The 15,624-nt window shown below is 43.8% G+C and overlaps 1 protein-coding gene and 1 long non-coding RNA gene across 5 annotated transcripts in view; one reads left to right on the top strand and one right to left on the bottom strand.

Annotated features, from left to right (window-relative positions):
• Window positions 1-5,084: 5,084 nt before the first annotated feature.
• LOC112547511 (uncharacterized) lies at window positions 5,085-7,949 on the bottom strand. The gene is made up of 2 exons (XR_003091271.2): window positions 7,449-7,949; window positions 5,085-5,250 (listed from the first exon to the last, which is right to left on the bottom strand). It is a non-coding gene; the product is annotated as an uncharacterized LOC112547511 (long non-coding RNA).
• A 325-nt stretch (window positions 7,950-8,274) lies between these two features.
• The window catches only part of EMSY (EMSY transcriptional repressor, BRCA2 interacting), a 60,418-nt gene continuing 53,068 nt past the window's right edge, over window positions 8,275-15,624 (top strand). For all 4 annotated transcript variants that reach the window (XM_006133587.4, XM_006133585.4, XM_006133584.4 and 1 more), the window contains exons 1-3: window positions 8,275-8,430; window positions 10,235-10,343; window positions 14,272-14,371. In XM_006133587.4, coding sequence (XP_006133649.2) covers window positions 10,274-10,343; window positions 14,272-14,371 — 170 coding nt within the window. In that variant the 5' untranslated portion in view covers window positions 8,275-8,430; window positions 10,235-10,273. The remainder of the gene's footprint in view (window positions 8,431-10,234; window positions 10,344-14,271; window positions 14,372-15,624) is intronic.

The following is a 15,624-nucleotide window of genomic DNA, read 5'->3' as shown; positions in this document are numbered from 1 at the left end:
AAACTGGAGAAATGATATGAAGTGAATCATATGAAATTCAGTAAGAACAAATGCAAAGTGCTTTACTTAGGAAGGAACAATCAATTGCTCACATATGAAATGGGAAATTACTGGCTAAGAAGGAGTAGTGTAGAAAGAGATCTAGGAGTCATAGGGTATGTCTACACTTGCTCCCTAGTTCGAGCTAGAGATGCAAATGTAGCTGACCGAAATTGCTAATGAAGCGGGGATTTAAATATCCGTGCTTCATTAGCATAATCTCACCCATGCATTACTCCGCTCAACAGCTGATTCGAACCAGGAAGTGCGCTCCAAGACGCGTTAGTTCGAATCAAACTCCTTGGTTCGAGCTAACGTTACTCCTCAAAAAATGGGGAGTAACTCCTCATTGCTCCAAAAAATGAGTAACGTTAGCTCGAACCAAGGGGTTTGATTCGAACTAACGTGTCCTGGAGCACACTTCCTGGCTTGAATCAGCTGTTGAGCAGATTAATGCACGGGCAAGATTATCCTAATGAAGCGCAGGATATTTAAATGCCCACTTCATTAGCAATTTCGGTCGGCTACATTTGCATCCCTAGCTCGAACTAGGGAGCAAGTGTAGACATACCCATAGTGAATCACAAGTTTAAATGTAACTTAATACACTCCAACAGTATAACACTATTGCAACCTCTCCCCCCCAAAAAAAAACAAACTAACAAACAAACATAATTCTGGGATATATTAGCAGAAGTGTTGTAAGAAAGACATGAGAAATAATTATTTCACTCTACTCCACACTGATTAGGCCTCAACTGGAGTATTGTGTCCAGTTCTACCAATAGCACTGTATCCTGTCCATAGTTCATATTATTTATCCATTTTCTATTCATCCTAATACCTTCTGTTTCTTGGATATATTTAATCAAACACTGGCCTAACTGTTACAGCTGGGCTGCAGTCCATATGTTAGGGGTGGTAGTTGGTGAACAAGGGACCAGAGGAATCTCTAGAGCTGGGTTCAATAGGCAAGAGTCAGAATCAGTCTGAATTCAGGAGGCAAAACTCAGGTTGGGAACTTGAGATCGTGAGATGATTTCTCATCTGGTGTCACCATAGGCTTGAAGTCTGTGTGGTTACCCAGACAATTTCCTGGGGAAACTCCATGGTTAAATAGGGCGGTTGTCCAATCAGAGGGCTGTAGGGCACTGACACTCTGGTTCTCTTGTGTGATCACAGCAGAGACTAAAACTGGGATCTTAAGCATCTAAACCCAAAACTTGGCACCAATATCTGGGCTTTAGGCATCAAATACTTTTATGGATAAGCCCCAAAGTAACTAACTATAGCATTTACTTGTAAGGCTACATCTGTGCTATATGCCACTTTTGGTAGCACAGAGGGTACACTGCAGTGAAAAGCAAGCTGTATCCACAGTGCATGGACTGTTACAGTGTGTAGCTGTACATGTCAGTGAAAGGCTCTGGGAGGGGGGGAAGTTTGAGCCTTTCTGGGTGGCTTCAGTCCTTATCTGTGGCAGAGAAGGACTGCAGAAGGAAGCTGGCAAAGCCATGGAGCATCCTGCTGTCTCACAGCTGAGGGAACCTTTTGGTGAAATAGGGAAAGGCTCCATCAACTGGGAGACAGCAGTACACTCCACAGTTAAAAATAGCATTATCAACAGCAAGGCACAGCTTGGGGAAGTAGGGCATATGCTCCATACATATCCACATCACTCAGGCATGTCTGAACTAAGCCATGCCTCATCATGTTACACTGCAACTTAAACTTATGCCAGGGCATTATCCCTTCAAACACACATGCAGTGTAGACATAGGAGGAAGCTTTGGTCCTGCAACCATTCAAGTTAAGACAACGCTCCCACTGATTTTAGTGGTGTAGGAAGACCTTAAGTGAACACTAAGGCTCTCATCAGGCCTACACATTTTATGCACAAGCTTAACTTTTGATATGAGTCATTCCATTGAAATCAAATTATTCATGTGCATAAAGTTAAACAGATGCATATTTTCAGGACTGGGATGCTCATCGAGATGTAGATATTTTTAATGCATCTCTTTCTATTCAATGATGGGATAGATCAGTTTTTAAAGTCCTGATTGTTTTTAAAATCTGTCAAGATGATCCAAAACATTTTTTTCACCCCAGTTTGGAAAAAAATATGAAGCTGGAGCCAAATTCTACTCCTATTTATTACTATGATGGCTTTCAGATGTGAATTCCTTGAAAAAAAGGAAGAGTGCAGAATGTACATAGTCCATTAAGGAAATTTGTTTCTAGTAATGAAGCATTTGTAGTATATGTATGCTGCATACTAAATGAAGAAAAACAAATTAAAATCCTCTACATACCTCTAGCACAATTGTTCTTCTACTTTAACTATTAACATTTTAAGACTTATTCAAAATATAATATTGTTCAAAAAGGATTTTCCAGATATGCCCACATTCCATTTATGTTTAATAGGGACCATTTTGGTCACATCTCTATCCTTTTAAAATACTTTTTATTAAATTGTGTGTGCACAGTTCTTAATTATGTTATTCTTGAGTTTTATAACACATCTAAGGTCAGCATTATTTCACTTTCAAAGTCACTTAATAATGGTTGCAAGACAATACTTTAATTGCACTTTATGGGAAATGATCTGGCTGTTCTTATCTTTGAGTGAAATCTACCTCTTTTTAAAAAAATTAGACTCTTTAAGTACAGTAAATTATGCAGGTTTCCTGCTATTAAAATGCAAAGTGTATTTGCAAGAGGAAATCATAAGAAAGCTTTTAGTGACTTTATTGCTAAGCATTATTTATCTGCCGACACATAAAAGGGAGAAATTCTCAGTGTGCAAGGAGAAAAAGGGGAAGAAATGAGCCTGCAAAGGAGTTGCCCTCCAGAGCTGTATCCCTTTTGAGATGTGTTCAAATGTGTGGGGTGGCAGACAAAAATCAACAGAGCCTGATGTCTGTTGGTTGCCCATGAATCTAGTGACATCACAAAAGCAAAGAGATAAAGCATATATAAATTTGTGAGAATTAAACTTCCAGTCCAATTGCACAGAGAGAATCATAGAAAGGGAGAGCTGAAAGACTCAAGAGGTCAAGTCTTGCCCTCTGCCCTGAGATAGAACCAACTAAACCTAGAGCATCCCTAACACGTGTTTATCCAACCTGTTCTTAAAAACCTGCTATGATGGGGATTCTACAATTTCCCTTGTATTCCTATTCCAGAGTTTAACTACCCTTATAGTTAGAACTTTTTTTTATAATATCTAACCTAGATAGTCCATGCAGCAGATTAAACCCATTACTTCTTGTCTTGCCTTCTGTGGACATAGAGAACAATTGATCACTATCCTCTTCATACATATACTGGGACGTAACATATTTGAAGACTTAACAGGTCTTCCCTTTAGTCTCATTTTCTTAAGATTAAACAGTCCCAACTTTTATAGCCTTTCATTTATCATTGTTTGTTGTTGTCATCTGGACTCTCTCCAGTTTATTTACATGATGTCCAGGACTAGACTTAGCACTAATAAGGCCTCCATTGGAGCAAAGTAGTGTGGAAAAATTACTTCCTGTCTTTTATATACAGCACTCCTGTTAATATACTTGATGACTTTATTCCTCTTTTGTAGGTGTGTGTCACATTCTTGAACATCACCTTACAACATCAGCAGCAAGACAGCATCTGCAGCTTGAGAAAGGTCATATTTTATCATGTTTCTTTTTATAAAACAAATTTTGGGGAGAAAGTGAAAAATCCTTTTTTTACACAAATGCATCATGGAACCCCTCCCCCGCCATGGATGTCACAATGAAACTACAAAAGGGCTGTCCACCAGACTCTTCATAGGAAGTTTTGATCCTATTCTTGCCAAATTGTCTCACTGACATCACAAACAGGCCCGTATACAGGAATTTCTGCAGGAGGTGTGAGAGCTGTGGGAGGGGCTGGCGCCCCCCCCCCCCCCCCCAGCCCAGCCTCGCCACCCGCCTCACTGCTGGGTGAGGAATGGGGGAAAATCAGTCCCAGATTTCCCAGGCTGGAAGGAGCATGGGGGAGAGAGGCTGGGGCAGCACACCTCCCTGCTTCCCCACAGCCAGCCAGAACATGGGGGAGGGAGGCTGGGGCAATGCACTGCCCCTGACTTCCCTAGGTTGGCCAGAACTGGCCCTATGGCAGAGCATGAAGGACCATGGGGGATGCGTTCGCACCCTTCACACAACCCCTGCGCACAGGTCTGATAAATGAGGGTGAGGAGAATCTAATCCAGAGTTTGTCAGGGGAGGGTAGTGGATGACAAAGGAAAGTGCAATTTACACCTCTCTGCTTTTCTGAATCAAACTTAATTTGTGCTATATTTAAGCCAAATTCTTCCTTCAAATAATGTGCACAAATGGTTCTACTTGCCTTCACTTTGGCTCTTGAGTTCGTTATCAAGAAACAGAAAGGTAAAGTCTTCTGTTTGACTATGTTGTCCAAAATAGTTTTTTTTTTAGAATCCAAGTGGTTCATAGTCTTCAGAGAATATGAAATTGCAAGTTAGGAACTGTAATAAATAATCATAGGACTGGAAGGACCATGATAGACTTTCTAGTTTAGTTCCCTACACTCAAAGCAGGACTAACTATTATCTAAACCAGTGGTCCCCAACACGGTGCCTGCTGGGGCATTTATGTGCACCCGCCTACTGACCAGGACCAGCCCGAGCCATTCTTGTGCCCCGGACCTCAGGCGCATGCACAGCCCCAGGCGCGTGGCGCATGCACGGTGCCGCCCCTGGGTGCTTGGCAGCCCCAGAAGGTTGGGGACCACTGATAAACCAAAGGGAAGCAAACTATGGCCCACAGGCCCAGCCTCTCGGACCCTTCAGTCCAGACCCCTCCCCAAGCTCCTTCAGGGTAGTAGGATCAGGACAACCTTGCCACGATCTAGCCCAACTCTCAGGCATCATGGAGAGAAGGGGCAGCCAGTGATCTAGCTGCCCAGGGAGGCTAGCCACTAGCCCATCCTCTTCTGCTTCCCATTTTTTACTTTCTTGCTAAAAATGCAAGCACAAACTGATTTACAGTAACCCCTTCAGGAGACTTTTTTGTTTATTATACTTCACTTATTTTTCCTGTGTGTCTGTAACATTTTTCTGTAGACAATGTTTATCTTCTGGCCATTCCAGCTGAGAATCTTTCCTTGCAGTACTGTGAATCAAAGAGAGTGACATTGCAGCTGCTCCTCCAGGTGGCCAACCTGTAGAACGTTACAAAGCAAATAAAAAGTTATTTTTAGAATATGCGTAGGAACTCTGGCCTTAGCATTATCTGCTGCAGCTATGGTACAGTCTGGAATGCTGTTTTAAGGAAATAGCCAACAAGAGGAGCTCAGAATCTGCCCCACGAGACTAGTTGGAAGTGAGCTAGAGAAGAAGGTGAAAAGAGACTGCACTAGGGTGAAAAAGGGTTTGGCCAGAGGAAGTTGTGTTAAAGGAAGCTGGACCATGGGCCACATACAAGGAGTATGCCTGCAAAGGGCAGCTATGGCCTGTGAGGTTGACCATTAGTATGCTGACAAAGGAAAATAAAATGTGGGTACTTGAGGAATGGATAGACCCTCCAGGTGAGGGTCTGCTGTTCATAAGTGGACCTGTTTAGTAAAGGTGCTGTCATTGCAGGGTCAAAAAAAAAAAAAAAAAAGCTCCATAAGCCAGATAAAGGTAAAAGCAGAAGAGAGGGGTAAAACTGGACTTTGTAGCCAGGGAGAGAAGTTGATTCCCATGGGGTGACACAGAGGATACATCTACACTGCAGGCTTTTTGCGCAAGAACAGCTGCTCTTGCACAAAAACTTGCAGAGCATCTACACTGCACATGCATTCTTGCGCAAGTAAATTTACAGCACATCGTCGGAAAACAGGGCTTCCTCCGGAAGAGTTATTCCTCTCCCCACAAGGAATAAGCCCTCTTGCACAAGAGCTCTTCCACAAGAAGGCAGTGTAGACCAGCAACATGAATTTCTTGTGCAAGAAACCCCTATGGCTAAAATGGCCGTAAGAGCTTTCTTGCGCAAGAGAGAGTCCACACTGCCATGGACGCTCTTGCGCAAAACCACATGGCAGTGTGGACGCGCTCTTGTGGAAGACCTTTTGCACAAGAACTCTTGCACAAAACAGTTCTTGCACAAGAAGCCTGCAGTGTAGACATAGCCAGAATGTTTTAGAAAAAAACCCTTTTGATGGCAATGGTAATTTAGTTTATTCTCCTAAGCAAGTGGTTTTTAAAAATATTATTCTATTATGTTTATTATTGTTCCTGACTAATTTCTTGATTTTTCCTTTATAAAGTTTAAAACTGTCTCCATTGCATTGGTTTTCTGCTGCCTCTCTCCACAGGAGACACAGACTCTGCCTGTGGCCCAGGCCGTGCCATACCAAGGTTGAGTCTGAAACAACTATTGTAGCTTTTGGGAACACATGGTCACTGTAACTCACATTTGATAGGCACATGCAATTATTTTTTTGCAGGGAGAAGGGAAGGGCAGGACATTATATTATCTTAGAAGTGCGTGCAGACTCACAATTGATAGCAATTCAACATTATTTTTAAAATTTCAAAATGTGAAATTCTAAGTTATTTTTCTTTGTTTCTGGTTGTGGAGTTTTTACTCACCAACACTAAGGACCTTAAAAAAAACAACAACAAAAAAAACCCAACCACCAAATACTCATCATGACTCCAGAACCTGGAGGATTTAAAACAAACAAATAACACAAAACCTGTGACATAATTGAAAGTTAGGAACACTGCAATGCACTTATTCCCCACATACTGTCCAACATAGGGTTGCCAGGAATAGATCAAAAAGGGACCCTTGTGGCTCCAGTGAGTACAGCTAACTCGGCCACTAAAAGTCTGGATGGTGGTGCTGCTGGCACAGCACAATTGGCAGACTAGGTGCCTGGCTCCTGGAACTGGCCAACATGTCTCTCCAACACTGAGGTGAAGGGTTGGCCATGGGGGCTCTATGTGCTACTCCATCCCAAGTGCCAGTTCCGCAGCTATCATCATCCAGGGACAATATTCAATGAGAGCTGTAGGGGTGGTGCCTGCAGCCAGGCACAGTGCAGAGCTCCATGGCCACTGGCTCATCTAGATCAGTGGTTCTCAAACTTTTTGGCCCACTGTGCTCAACACAGACCTTTCCATGGACCCCCAGCCAACCACTCACGATGACACAATGGGTGCAGGTGAGGTGGGGAGGGTCTGGCTGGGGGTGTGTGCAGAAGAGGGCTGAGGGTGGGGGGTTTGGGTGGGAGGCAGAGTGCAGAAGGGGTGGGGGTAGGGACATCTGAGTGGGAGGTAGGCAGCAGAAATGAGGTTAGGGTGTAGGGTCTCAGCGGGAGGGGAGTGTGTGAGAGGTATGGGGTGCACGAGGGGGATGGGGGGCACTTACCTGGCCCCATGCCTCCTGCTGCTCCCAGGCACAATCAGTGGGAGCGGCAGGGAAAACCTCCAGACAGGCGGGTTTCCTGTGGCACTCCCAGCCAGGGGAAAGGGGAGTGGCAGCTGCTTCCTCCCCCCGCACGCTTGCCCCTTTGCCCCGCTCCAGGCGCTGGTGTTCCAACCTTGCAGGGGCGAGGAGGGCAGGGCCAGCGCAGGCTCCCTGCCCCGCGGGGAGGGCTCGCCCCAAGCCCGCCTGCAAGGGTTCCGCTCAGAGAACCACTGATTTAGGGAGATGCCGATCGCTTCTGTGGGGTACGGTCTGCCCAGGGCGTGGGCCCCGACCCCCTCCCACGCCAAGCCCTGAGCCCCCTCTCCCACGCCAAGCCCCATAGACCCAGCCCAGGGCCCCTTGCATCCAGCCACGCAGCCCCCTCTCCAGTATGCAGAGCCTCTGGCTGGCACTGGGCTGCGCTTTGCACTCAACAACCCAGTGGAGCCCCAAGACTGTGGGGCTGAGAACAGAGCAAACACCTTGCAGCCTATCTACTTCGGTCTGCGCAAAGTAGCCAAACGCGAACAGGATATCTGTCCCCTTTCGCTTTCCGTATTGCGTTCCAACTCACTGGGTGTGGCCTCTCTTCGTTACGCTCGCCTACCAGAAAATGACTACAACTCCCAGAGGCCCCCCCCGCGCGGCGACCTCAGCCACCCTCCTGGAAGCGTGCGGTTGATCCCCTGCCTTGCCCCGCCTCTTATGTCGCGCAACGGCCGCGGGGGTACGTCGTGACGCCTGAAGCGGGCCGTGGGAAGGGCAGCTATGAGCGGAGGAACTACATTTCCCACAATGCCCCACGCGGCCGCGCATGCGAGCTGCTGTTTTGCCGCCATCTTGCTTGGACGGAGAGCTGCCTACCGCCGCCACTAAACAAACCCGAAGATACCCGGGCTTTGCCGCTGAGGAGCCTTTAGATGTTCCCGGAACGGCCGGGCAGGTGGGTCCCCTCCTCCCTCGGGAGCCTGGGCGGGACCGGGAGGGCGACTCCCCCCCCGAGGGTCTGTCGGGCGCTGTGTCCACGTCAGTGAAAGGCGCAGGAGCGGGCAGCTCCCGGCGGCGGAGCATCCTCGCCCGGGGCTGAGCCTGCCCTGAGCAGCCCGGGCTGAGCGAGAGGCTTCCGTCCGGCCCCCGCGCTGAGGGAAGCGGGAGCCGTGTCCCCCCTCACACACACCGTGCCCCCGACTGAGAGGCGAGGGCGCTGTGCCCTCCTCTGCACCTCTCCCCCAGCTGAGGGAGCTGCGTCCCTCCCCCTCACACAGCGCCCCCTGGCGGAGGGAGGAAGGAGGAGCGCCCCCCATACAAAGGGCAGCCCCCAGCCTAGCTGAGGAAAGAGGGTGATCATGCCTGGGGGCGGGGGGGGGGGGGGGTTGTGCTCTACCTCAGGAAGCTGCCCTTTCCCCCAGCCTCTTCTTCTCTTGGGCTGAGGAAAAGAGGGAGCAGCCTTCTCGGTTTTGGGGCAGGAGCTTTTTCTGTCCCTTCCCCCATAATATGGAGGTCAGAGGAGGCATTTCACTTCCTCCATCTTGAGAGGGTGTGCTGGGGTTATCTAAAGTCCCACCCGCCCCTTGCTCATCTTGCCTTGTTTTGTGTGTGTATGGGATCAGTTATTTTCACAAAGCCCCCAGGTCTGTTACAGGATAGTGATCATAGGCACAATGAATTTGGGAGTGGGGTAGGAGCATGCTGGTTCTACTGTCACAGCTTCCTGTGGGTGCTCCGGGAGAGTGCAGTGTTTACATTCTGCTGTATGATGCGATCTGTGCTTTGTGTTCATGTTGCTAAACACAGAACCATAATCACTGCTCTGTGGCGTTTCAGTCTAATAGCCCAAGTGCAGAACAAGTGTTGTCACTGTCTTGCACAAGTCTAATGACCTGTCTGCCTCTGGCAAGTATTTTTTTTTTTTAGTGGGTAGATAAAATCATTCTAATGAGTGTGGTTTTTATCACTGTCAAGATATGGATGGGCAAGTTAGATACTGTGTGTATAGTGTGCCAGAACAAATACATTTTCAGGATGCTTTTGTCAGTCTGCAACATAACAATCAAATGCCAAATCTTGTTCTATGGATTTTAGCCAAAATAATTCCTATGTGCGAAGAGGGAGGAGACTTGTATATCAATTCAGAGATAATTCCAGGTGTTAAGAGAGAGCAGAACATGAAAGAAGGTTTGCAAAAGATATAGGCAGGTCTCAGGAGACAGGCTAATATGACCCTCAGGTGTGCTTATGTTATGGAGACTGTTTTAGTATAGCTACCCTGGTGCAGCTATGCAGGTATAGCCAGACAATATAAATGCAACCTGCACTAACAAAGACATTTTTTCTGTTTAGTTTGGGAACATCATTTCTCTAAACATTAGGTACCTCTATGGAAGCAATCATCCATTGACATACCTGTGTCTACATGGGGGTTATGTTGGCATAGGTACAGTATTCAGTAGTGTGGTTTATTCACACCTCTGACCAACTTAGCTCTTCCAGTATAACTTTCAAATGTAGACCAAGCCTGAGGAACTGGTTGTATAAGAAGTCAGTGGCAGGTTTGAAGTTGCAGAATTCCATTATAGTGAAATGGTGAGCCTTTTGCAAAGGTTCAAGCAGAGGAATACATTGATGGAAAGAAAGATTACTTTGAAGCACTGAGCAGGCTGGAAGAGGAAAGAGGTTTCACTAATCAAGTTGCAAAAGCAAAATGTAGAACATTGAATTGGACTTACAGTATTTGTATTCTTTTTCAGGGAGGTTGAGCTCTGCAGGAGCACAAAGACAGAGAAAGAATGCCTGTTGTGTGGCCAACACTTTTGGATCTCAGCAGGGATGAATGCAAGAGGATTCTTCGCAAACTGGGTACAGTGAGATGCAGTTTTGACTATTCATTGACTGTTGGGTCTTTATGTATCTTTCTCTGTTTAATGTCTCCATTAAACATGTTGATATGTTTGCAATTAAGCTTATAAGATATAGAAAGTGATCAGAAGGTGTCAGTGTTTTCACAGCTCTTGCTTTAATGCTATTTGGTAATCGTGGATGCTCATTATGGATTAATGTATAGAGCTGGTTATAAACCTAATTTTACAGAATCATTTTGGATGGACGGTCCCTCTGGTGGATACAGTAGTCCATGTATCTGCCTCCACTTATCTACACTTCAGATTATATTTTCACGCACATGAATGCAAATAGAAGACATTTCTGTCAAAAGTGAGTGCAGACTGAGAAGTTTCAATCTCCACATGTCTGATTAATTTCCTATCTGCATTTTTGGTTTTATATAGAGAAAACATATAAATACAAAAATGTATCTTTCATTGCTCCCCGTGTTTAGTTGTGTCAGTGGTTTGAGTTACATCAGTAAAACTACTGTGATGCAGATTCTCAATGACAGAAAAAAATCCCACAATACAATGTCATTTCCAGTCTTCATTTACTGGAGGACAAAAACTGGTTGTGAGATGTGAAAACAATCTCAATTGATATAATGGTCATAACAATAGGAGCTTATTGAAATACTGTGGCTATACTTTGAACTCTTGATGCTTTGCCCAAATGTAAACTGATACTTGAAAAAATATTTTTGGTGCCTTTTTGGTAATAAGGCAACTCTTCTTAATAGTTTTTAATTGCATTTTAATATTGAAAGAAAACAAATCTAAGGTTTTTTTTTCAGATTTTGATTTTGGCAACATAGTCTAGTGATCGAACACAGTAAAGGGAGTCAAGAGATTAAATATTTAGAGGCTTTGACTTCTTATATGACTTTTGGCAAATAACTTAATCTCTTCTGGGCCTTATTTTATCCATCTATTAAAAGAGTGCTGTACTGTGTTACTTAGTTTGCAGCAGAAGCATGAAGGTTAATGTTAATGTTTGTAAAGTCATTTGAGGTTTTCAGATGCTTCATCATCTAAGCCTTAAATACGGAAGCAATTACCTGACCAATATCCTGGCTTGGGAGTTACCGCTGACCAAAGTGTGTCTTCTCTGCTTTCTGGTTTAGTGAGGACTGAGCTGTGTGTAGGTCTTATTTTGAGCAGGATTCTTTGTGTAAATGGGGTCCACTGGACAAACTTGCTAGCAGCTTTTGAAAACAGTGCAAGTCCTGCTTTTTTTGGCAGCTATTATCTGATTGCTATTTGTGCTCGTCAGCCTTTTGTTGTTGTTGATGCCATTAAACAACTTTTCTTCTCCTCCTCCTCCTCCTCCTCGATTATCATGTGAGGGAGGGTTCTGTTTTTCAGAGACTACATATTGTTTATAGAATCTGAACAGTTATTTTTATTAAATAATTTATTACTTGTGGTAGCACCTAGAGGTCCTATCTGAGATTGCAAGCTGATATACAGAAACAGAGAGGGAGTATCTAGACTACAGGGTTTTTTTTTAAAAAGTAAATTGAAAGAATGCAGCAGTTTTTTCAACCGCGGAAAACCTCGTTTTACAAGGAATAATGCCTTTTTTTTTAAGTGTTTTTTTGAAAAAAGGCGCTATGTAATGCAAACTGCTTTTTCGAAACTACTGGTTGTAGTCTAGGTGCTCTTTCGAAAGAGGCTTGCAATCTAGACGTAGCCAGAGAAAGAACTTTGTCTAAATAGGCAAAATAGATAAGGGAAGAGAAATGGAGGCACAGAGAAGTGAAGTGACTTGCCCTGTAGCAAGGTCACAAATCAGGCAGGTCATTAGTGGAACAAGGCATATAGTCCATGTTTCCTGACGTATAGTCTAGTTCTCTTGCAGGCCAATCTGCAAGGCACAGATACTCCGTAGTAAGTTAAATGCCATGGAAGATTTTAGAAAAGTGTCAATACTTAAATCAGTGGTTCCCAATTTTTTCGAGCATTTGGACCCTTTTTCAATCCATTAAAATTTCACAGAACCTCTCTCCAGGAAAAGAAGGAAAAGGAAAAGAAAAGAGGAAAAAAAGAAAAGTAAGGATTGGGCCCACCTTAAGCTTTCCACGGACCTCCTGCAATGCCATCACGGACCACGGATTGGGAACCACTGACTTAAATAAATCATATCGTAGTGTGAAATCTAGCACTGCTCTGCAGTACATAAATATGGGATGAAGTGGCAGCCTTAAGTTTGGATTTGCATGTTTCCATTTATTTAAGATAAACCTATTTTTATACCTTACTTTGACCATATCGCTAGGTTTCCCAAAGACTGCACCAGTTACAATTTGTGTGCACCGTTTAGGGATAGGAGTGAGGAATCTGCGTACGTCTGTTCTGTGAGCTTCATTGCCTGCCATGATGCTAAAACATAAATTTCAACTTCTTAATATAGTGGTTTTCAAAAAAAAAATCAAACTTTACCCAGTGATTTCTGAGTTAAGTAACTTCCTACATCTAAGCAGAGAAAAATACTGATGTTTCTCTCATATTACTGTTGACTTTAGAGGCAACCAATAGATTGGTGTACAAAATGCTTCATCATCTAAGCCTTAAATACGTAAGTAATTACCTAACCAATATCCTGGCTTGGGAGTTATGGCTGACCAAAGTGTGTCTTCTCTGCTTTCTGGTTTAGTGAGGACTGGGCTGTGTGTAGGACTTATTTTGAGCAGGATTCTCTGTTTGTGTATGTGGGGTCCACTGGTCAAACTTGCTGGCAGCTTTTGAAAACAGTGCAAGTCCTGCTTTTTTTGGCAGCTATTATCTGACTGCTATCTATGCTCTTGGCAAATTTTTTGTTATTGTTTCTGTCTCTCTTGATACTTAAATTTTCTGTTAACTGGGATTTGATTTTGTAGGTCTGTATAGCTATATATAGTATGGAAACACAGGTAGTTTTATAGGTGACTTTAAGAAAATTAACAGATTGGATTGCTAATTTAAATGAGTTAGTTATTCTTCTTTGTAAAATGTGAAGTAACTAAAACAATAAGCATTGATAAATTGAACTGACAGTTTATATGGTAAGTTCCAAACCAGTTCATATTAAAATAGCAGATTTAACAACGTATGGGGAAAAACAGGATTTTATCGTAAAAATGCTAATAGGCTCTCTCAACTATAAGATTTTGAATTTATGGATGGAATACCAATTAAATGAAAGATGTGCCCCATGATGTTAGCATTATATATTTTGACTAAGTGGCATTTTCACATTCTGGTTTTCAGAGTTTTCTGTAAGCTAAAGAATAATTTTAATTTTTTAGTGTTAAATCAGTTCATTATCTTTGATATATTGGTAGCACACTAGAGATCTGAATGTTCCTTGTTGCTTCAGTGTGTTAGCATTCTTTTCTGATTTAAACAGTTGCATATGATGTGGAAATTAGACAAGATACATTGAGTATAAAATGTATATGATGGCTAAAAAGCTGTCATCACCTTATTAAAAAGTGGTGTTGGAGGGAAAATCAGCTTTTCTTGTGATAGAAGTAACTTTTTCTTGAGTAAAGTTTTCCTATGAAGTTTTTTAAAGCTAATTATCAAAGATCTTATAAATATTTCATTTACTCTTGGAAAATTCCACAGTACTTTGTAAAAATAGGGCCCAGACTTTCAAGTCCTTCTGCATGTAATACTCCCACTCGTGTCAGTGGAAGTTCTCTTGTGTGGAAGGCTTGTGTTACCTGATCACAATCTTATAAATTGCTTTCTAGAGAATCTGCTATGAAATCACATTATATGCTATGTATAACTGTATACAGCCGAGTAATAAGATGTGAATGCATTAATAGAAAATCTACCATTTTTAAAACAATGATTTTATTTTTCCTTTTTGCTGTTAACTGTGAAGAGCTAATCCTATTTCTGTTTTTCCTTAGAACTTGAGGCATATGCTGGAGTTATCAGTGCCTTGCGTGCACAGGGGGACCTTACCAAGGAAAAGAAAGACCTTCTTGGAGAACTCTCCAAAGTGCTTAGGTAAACCACACACTATTTATGGTATGTGTGGTGAGTGTATTCTTGGTTTATGCCCTGTTTTCTTTCAAAAGCACTGCACACATTTCCTATCAATGGCATTTTTCTGCTTTAAATTAAATTTATAATCATAGAACCATAGAGCTGAAAGAGACCTCAGAAGGTCAAGTCCAGCCCCCTGCCCAAGGCAGGATCAATCCCAACTAAAACAACCCAGCCAGGGCTTTGTCAAGCCGAGACTTAAAAATCTCTAGGGTTGGAGACTCCACTACTTCTCTAGGTAACCCATTCCAGTGCTTCACCACTCTCCTAGTGAAATAGTTTTTCCTCATATCCAACCTGGACCCCTCCCACCGCTATCTGAGACTATTGTTCCTTGTCCTGCCATTCGTCACTACTGAGAACAGCCTCTCTTCATCCTCTTTGGAACCTCCCTTCAAGAAGTTGAAGGCTGCTATCAAATCCCCCCTCACTCTTCGCTTCTGCAGACTAAACAGACCCAACTTCCTCAGCCTCTCCTCATGGGTCATATGCTCCAGCCCCCAAATCATTTTGGTCGCCCTCTGCTGGACCCTCTCCAGTGCGTCCACATCCTTTTTGTAGTGGGGGCCCAGGACTGGACACAATACTCCAGATGTGGCCTCACAAGAGCCGAATAAAGGGAAATAATGACATCTCTGAATCTGCTGGCAATGCTCCTCCTAATGCACCCTAATATGCCATTAGCCTTCTTGGCTACAAGGGCACACAGTTGACTCATATCCAGCTTCTCATCCACTGTAATCCCCAGGTCCTTTTCTGCAGAACTACTACTTAGCTGGTTGGTCCCCAGCCTGTAACAATGCTTGGGATTCTTCCGTCCCAAGTGCAGGTCTCTGCACTTGTCCTTGTTGAACCTCATCAGATTTCTTGTGGCCCAATCCTCCAATTTCTCTAAGTCACTCTGGACTTAGTCACCTTTGCCCTAGAGTATATCTACCTCTCCCCCTAGCATAGTCATCTGCAAACTTGCTGAGGGTGCAATCCATCCCCTCATCCGGGTCATTAAGAAAGATATTGAACAAAACCAGTCCTAGAACTGAACTTTGGGGCACTCCACTAGAAACCGATCGCCTTTCTGACATCGAGCCGTTGATCACTACCCGCTGGGCCCGACCTTCTAGCCAGCTTTCTATCTATTTTACAGTCCGTTTATCCAATCCACATTCCCTTAACTTGCTGTCAAGAATATTGTGGGAGACCGTATCAAAAGCCTT

The sequence above is a fragment of the Pelodiscus sinensis genome, chromosome 1 (genome assembly GCF_049634645.1).
Source record: "Pelodiscus sinensis isolate JC-2024 chromosome 1, ASM4963464v1, whole genome shotgun sequence".
Classification (NCBI taxonomy): domain Eukaryota; kingdom Metazoa; phylum Chordata; order Testudines; family Trionychidae; genus Pelodiscus; species Pelodiscus sinensis.
Note: the sequence above shows the minus strand (reverse complement) of the source record. Positions and strands in the feature narration are given on the sequence as shown.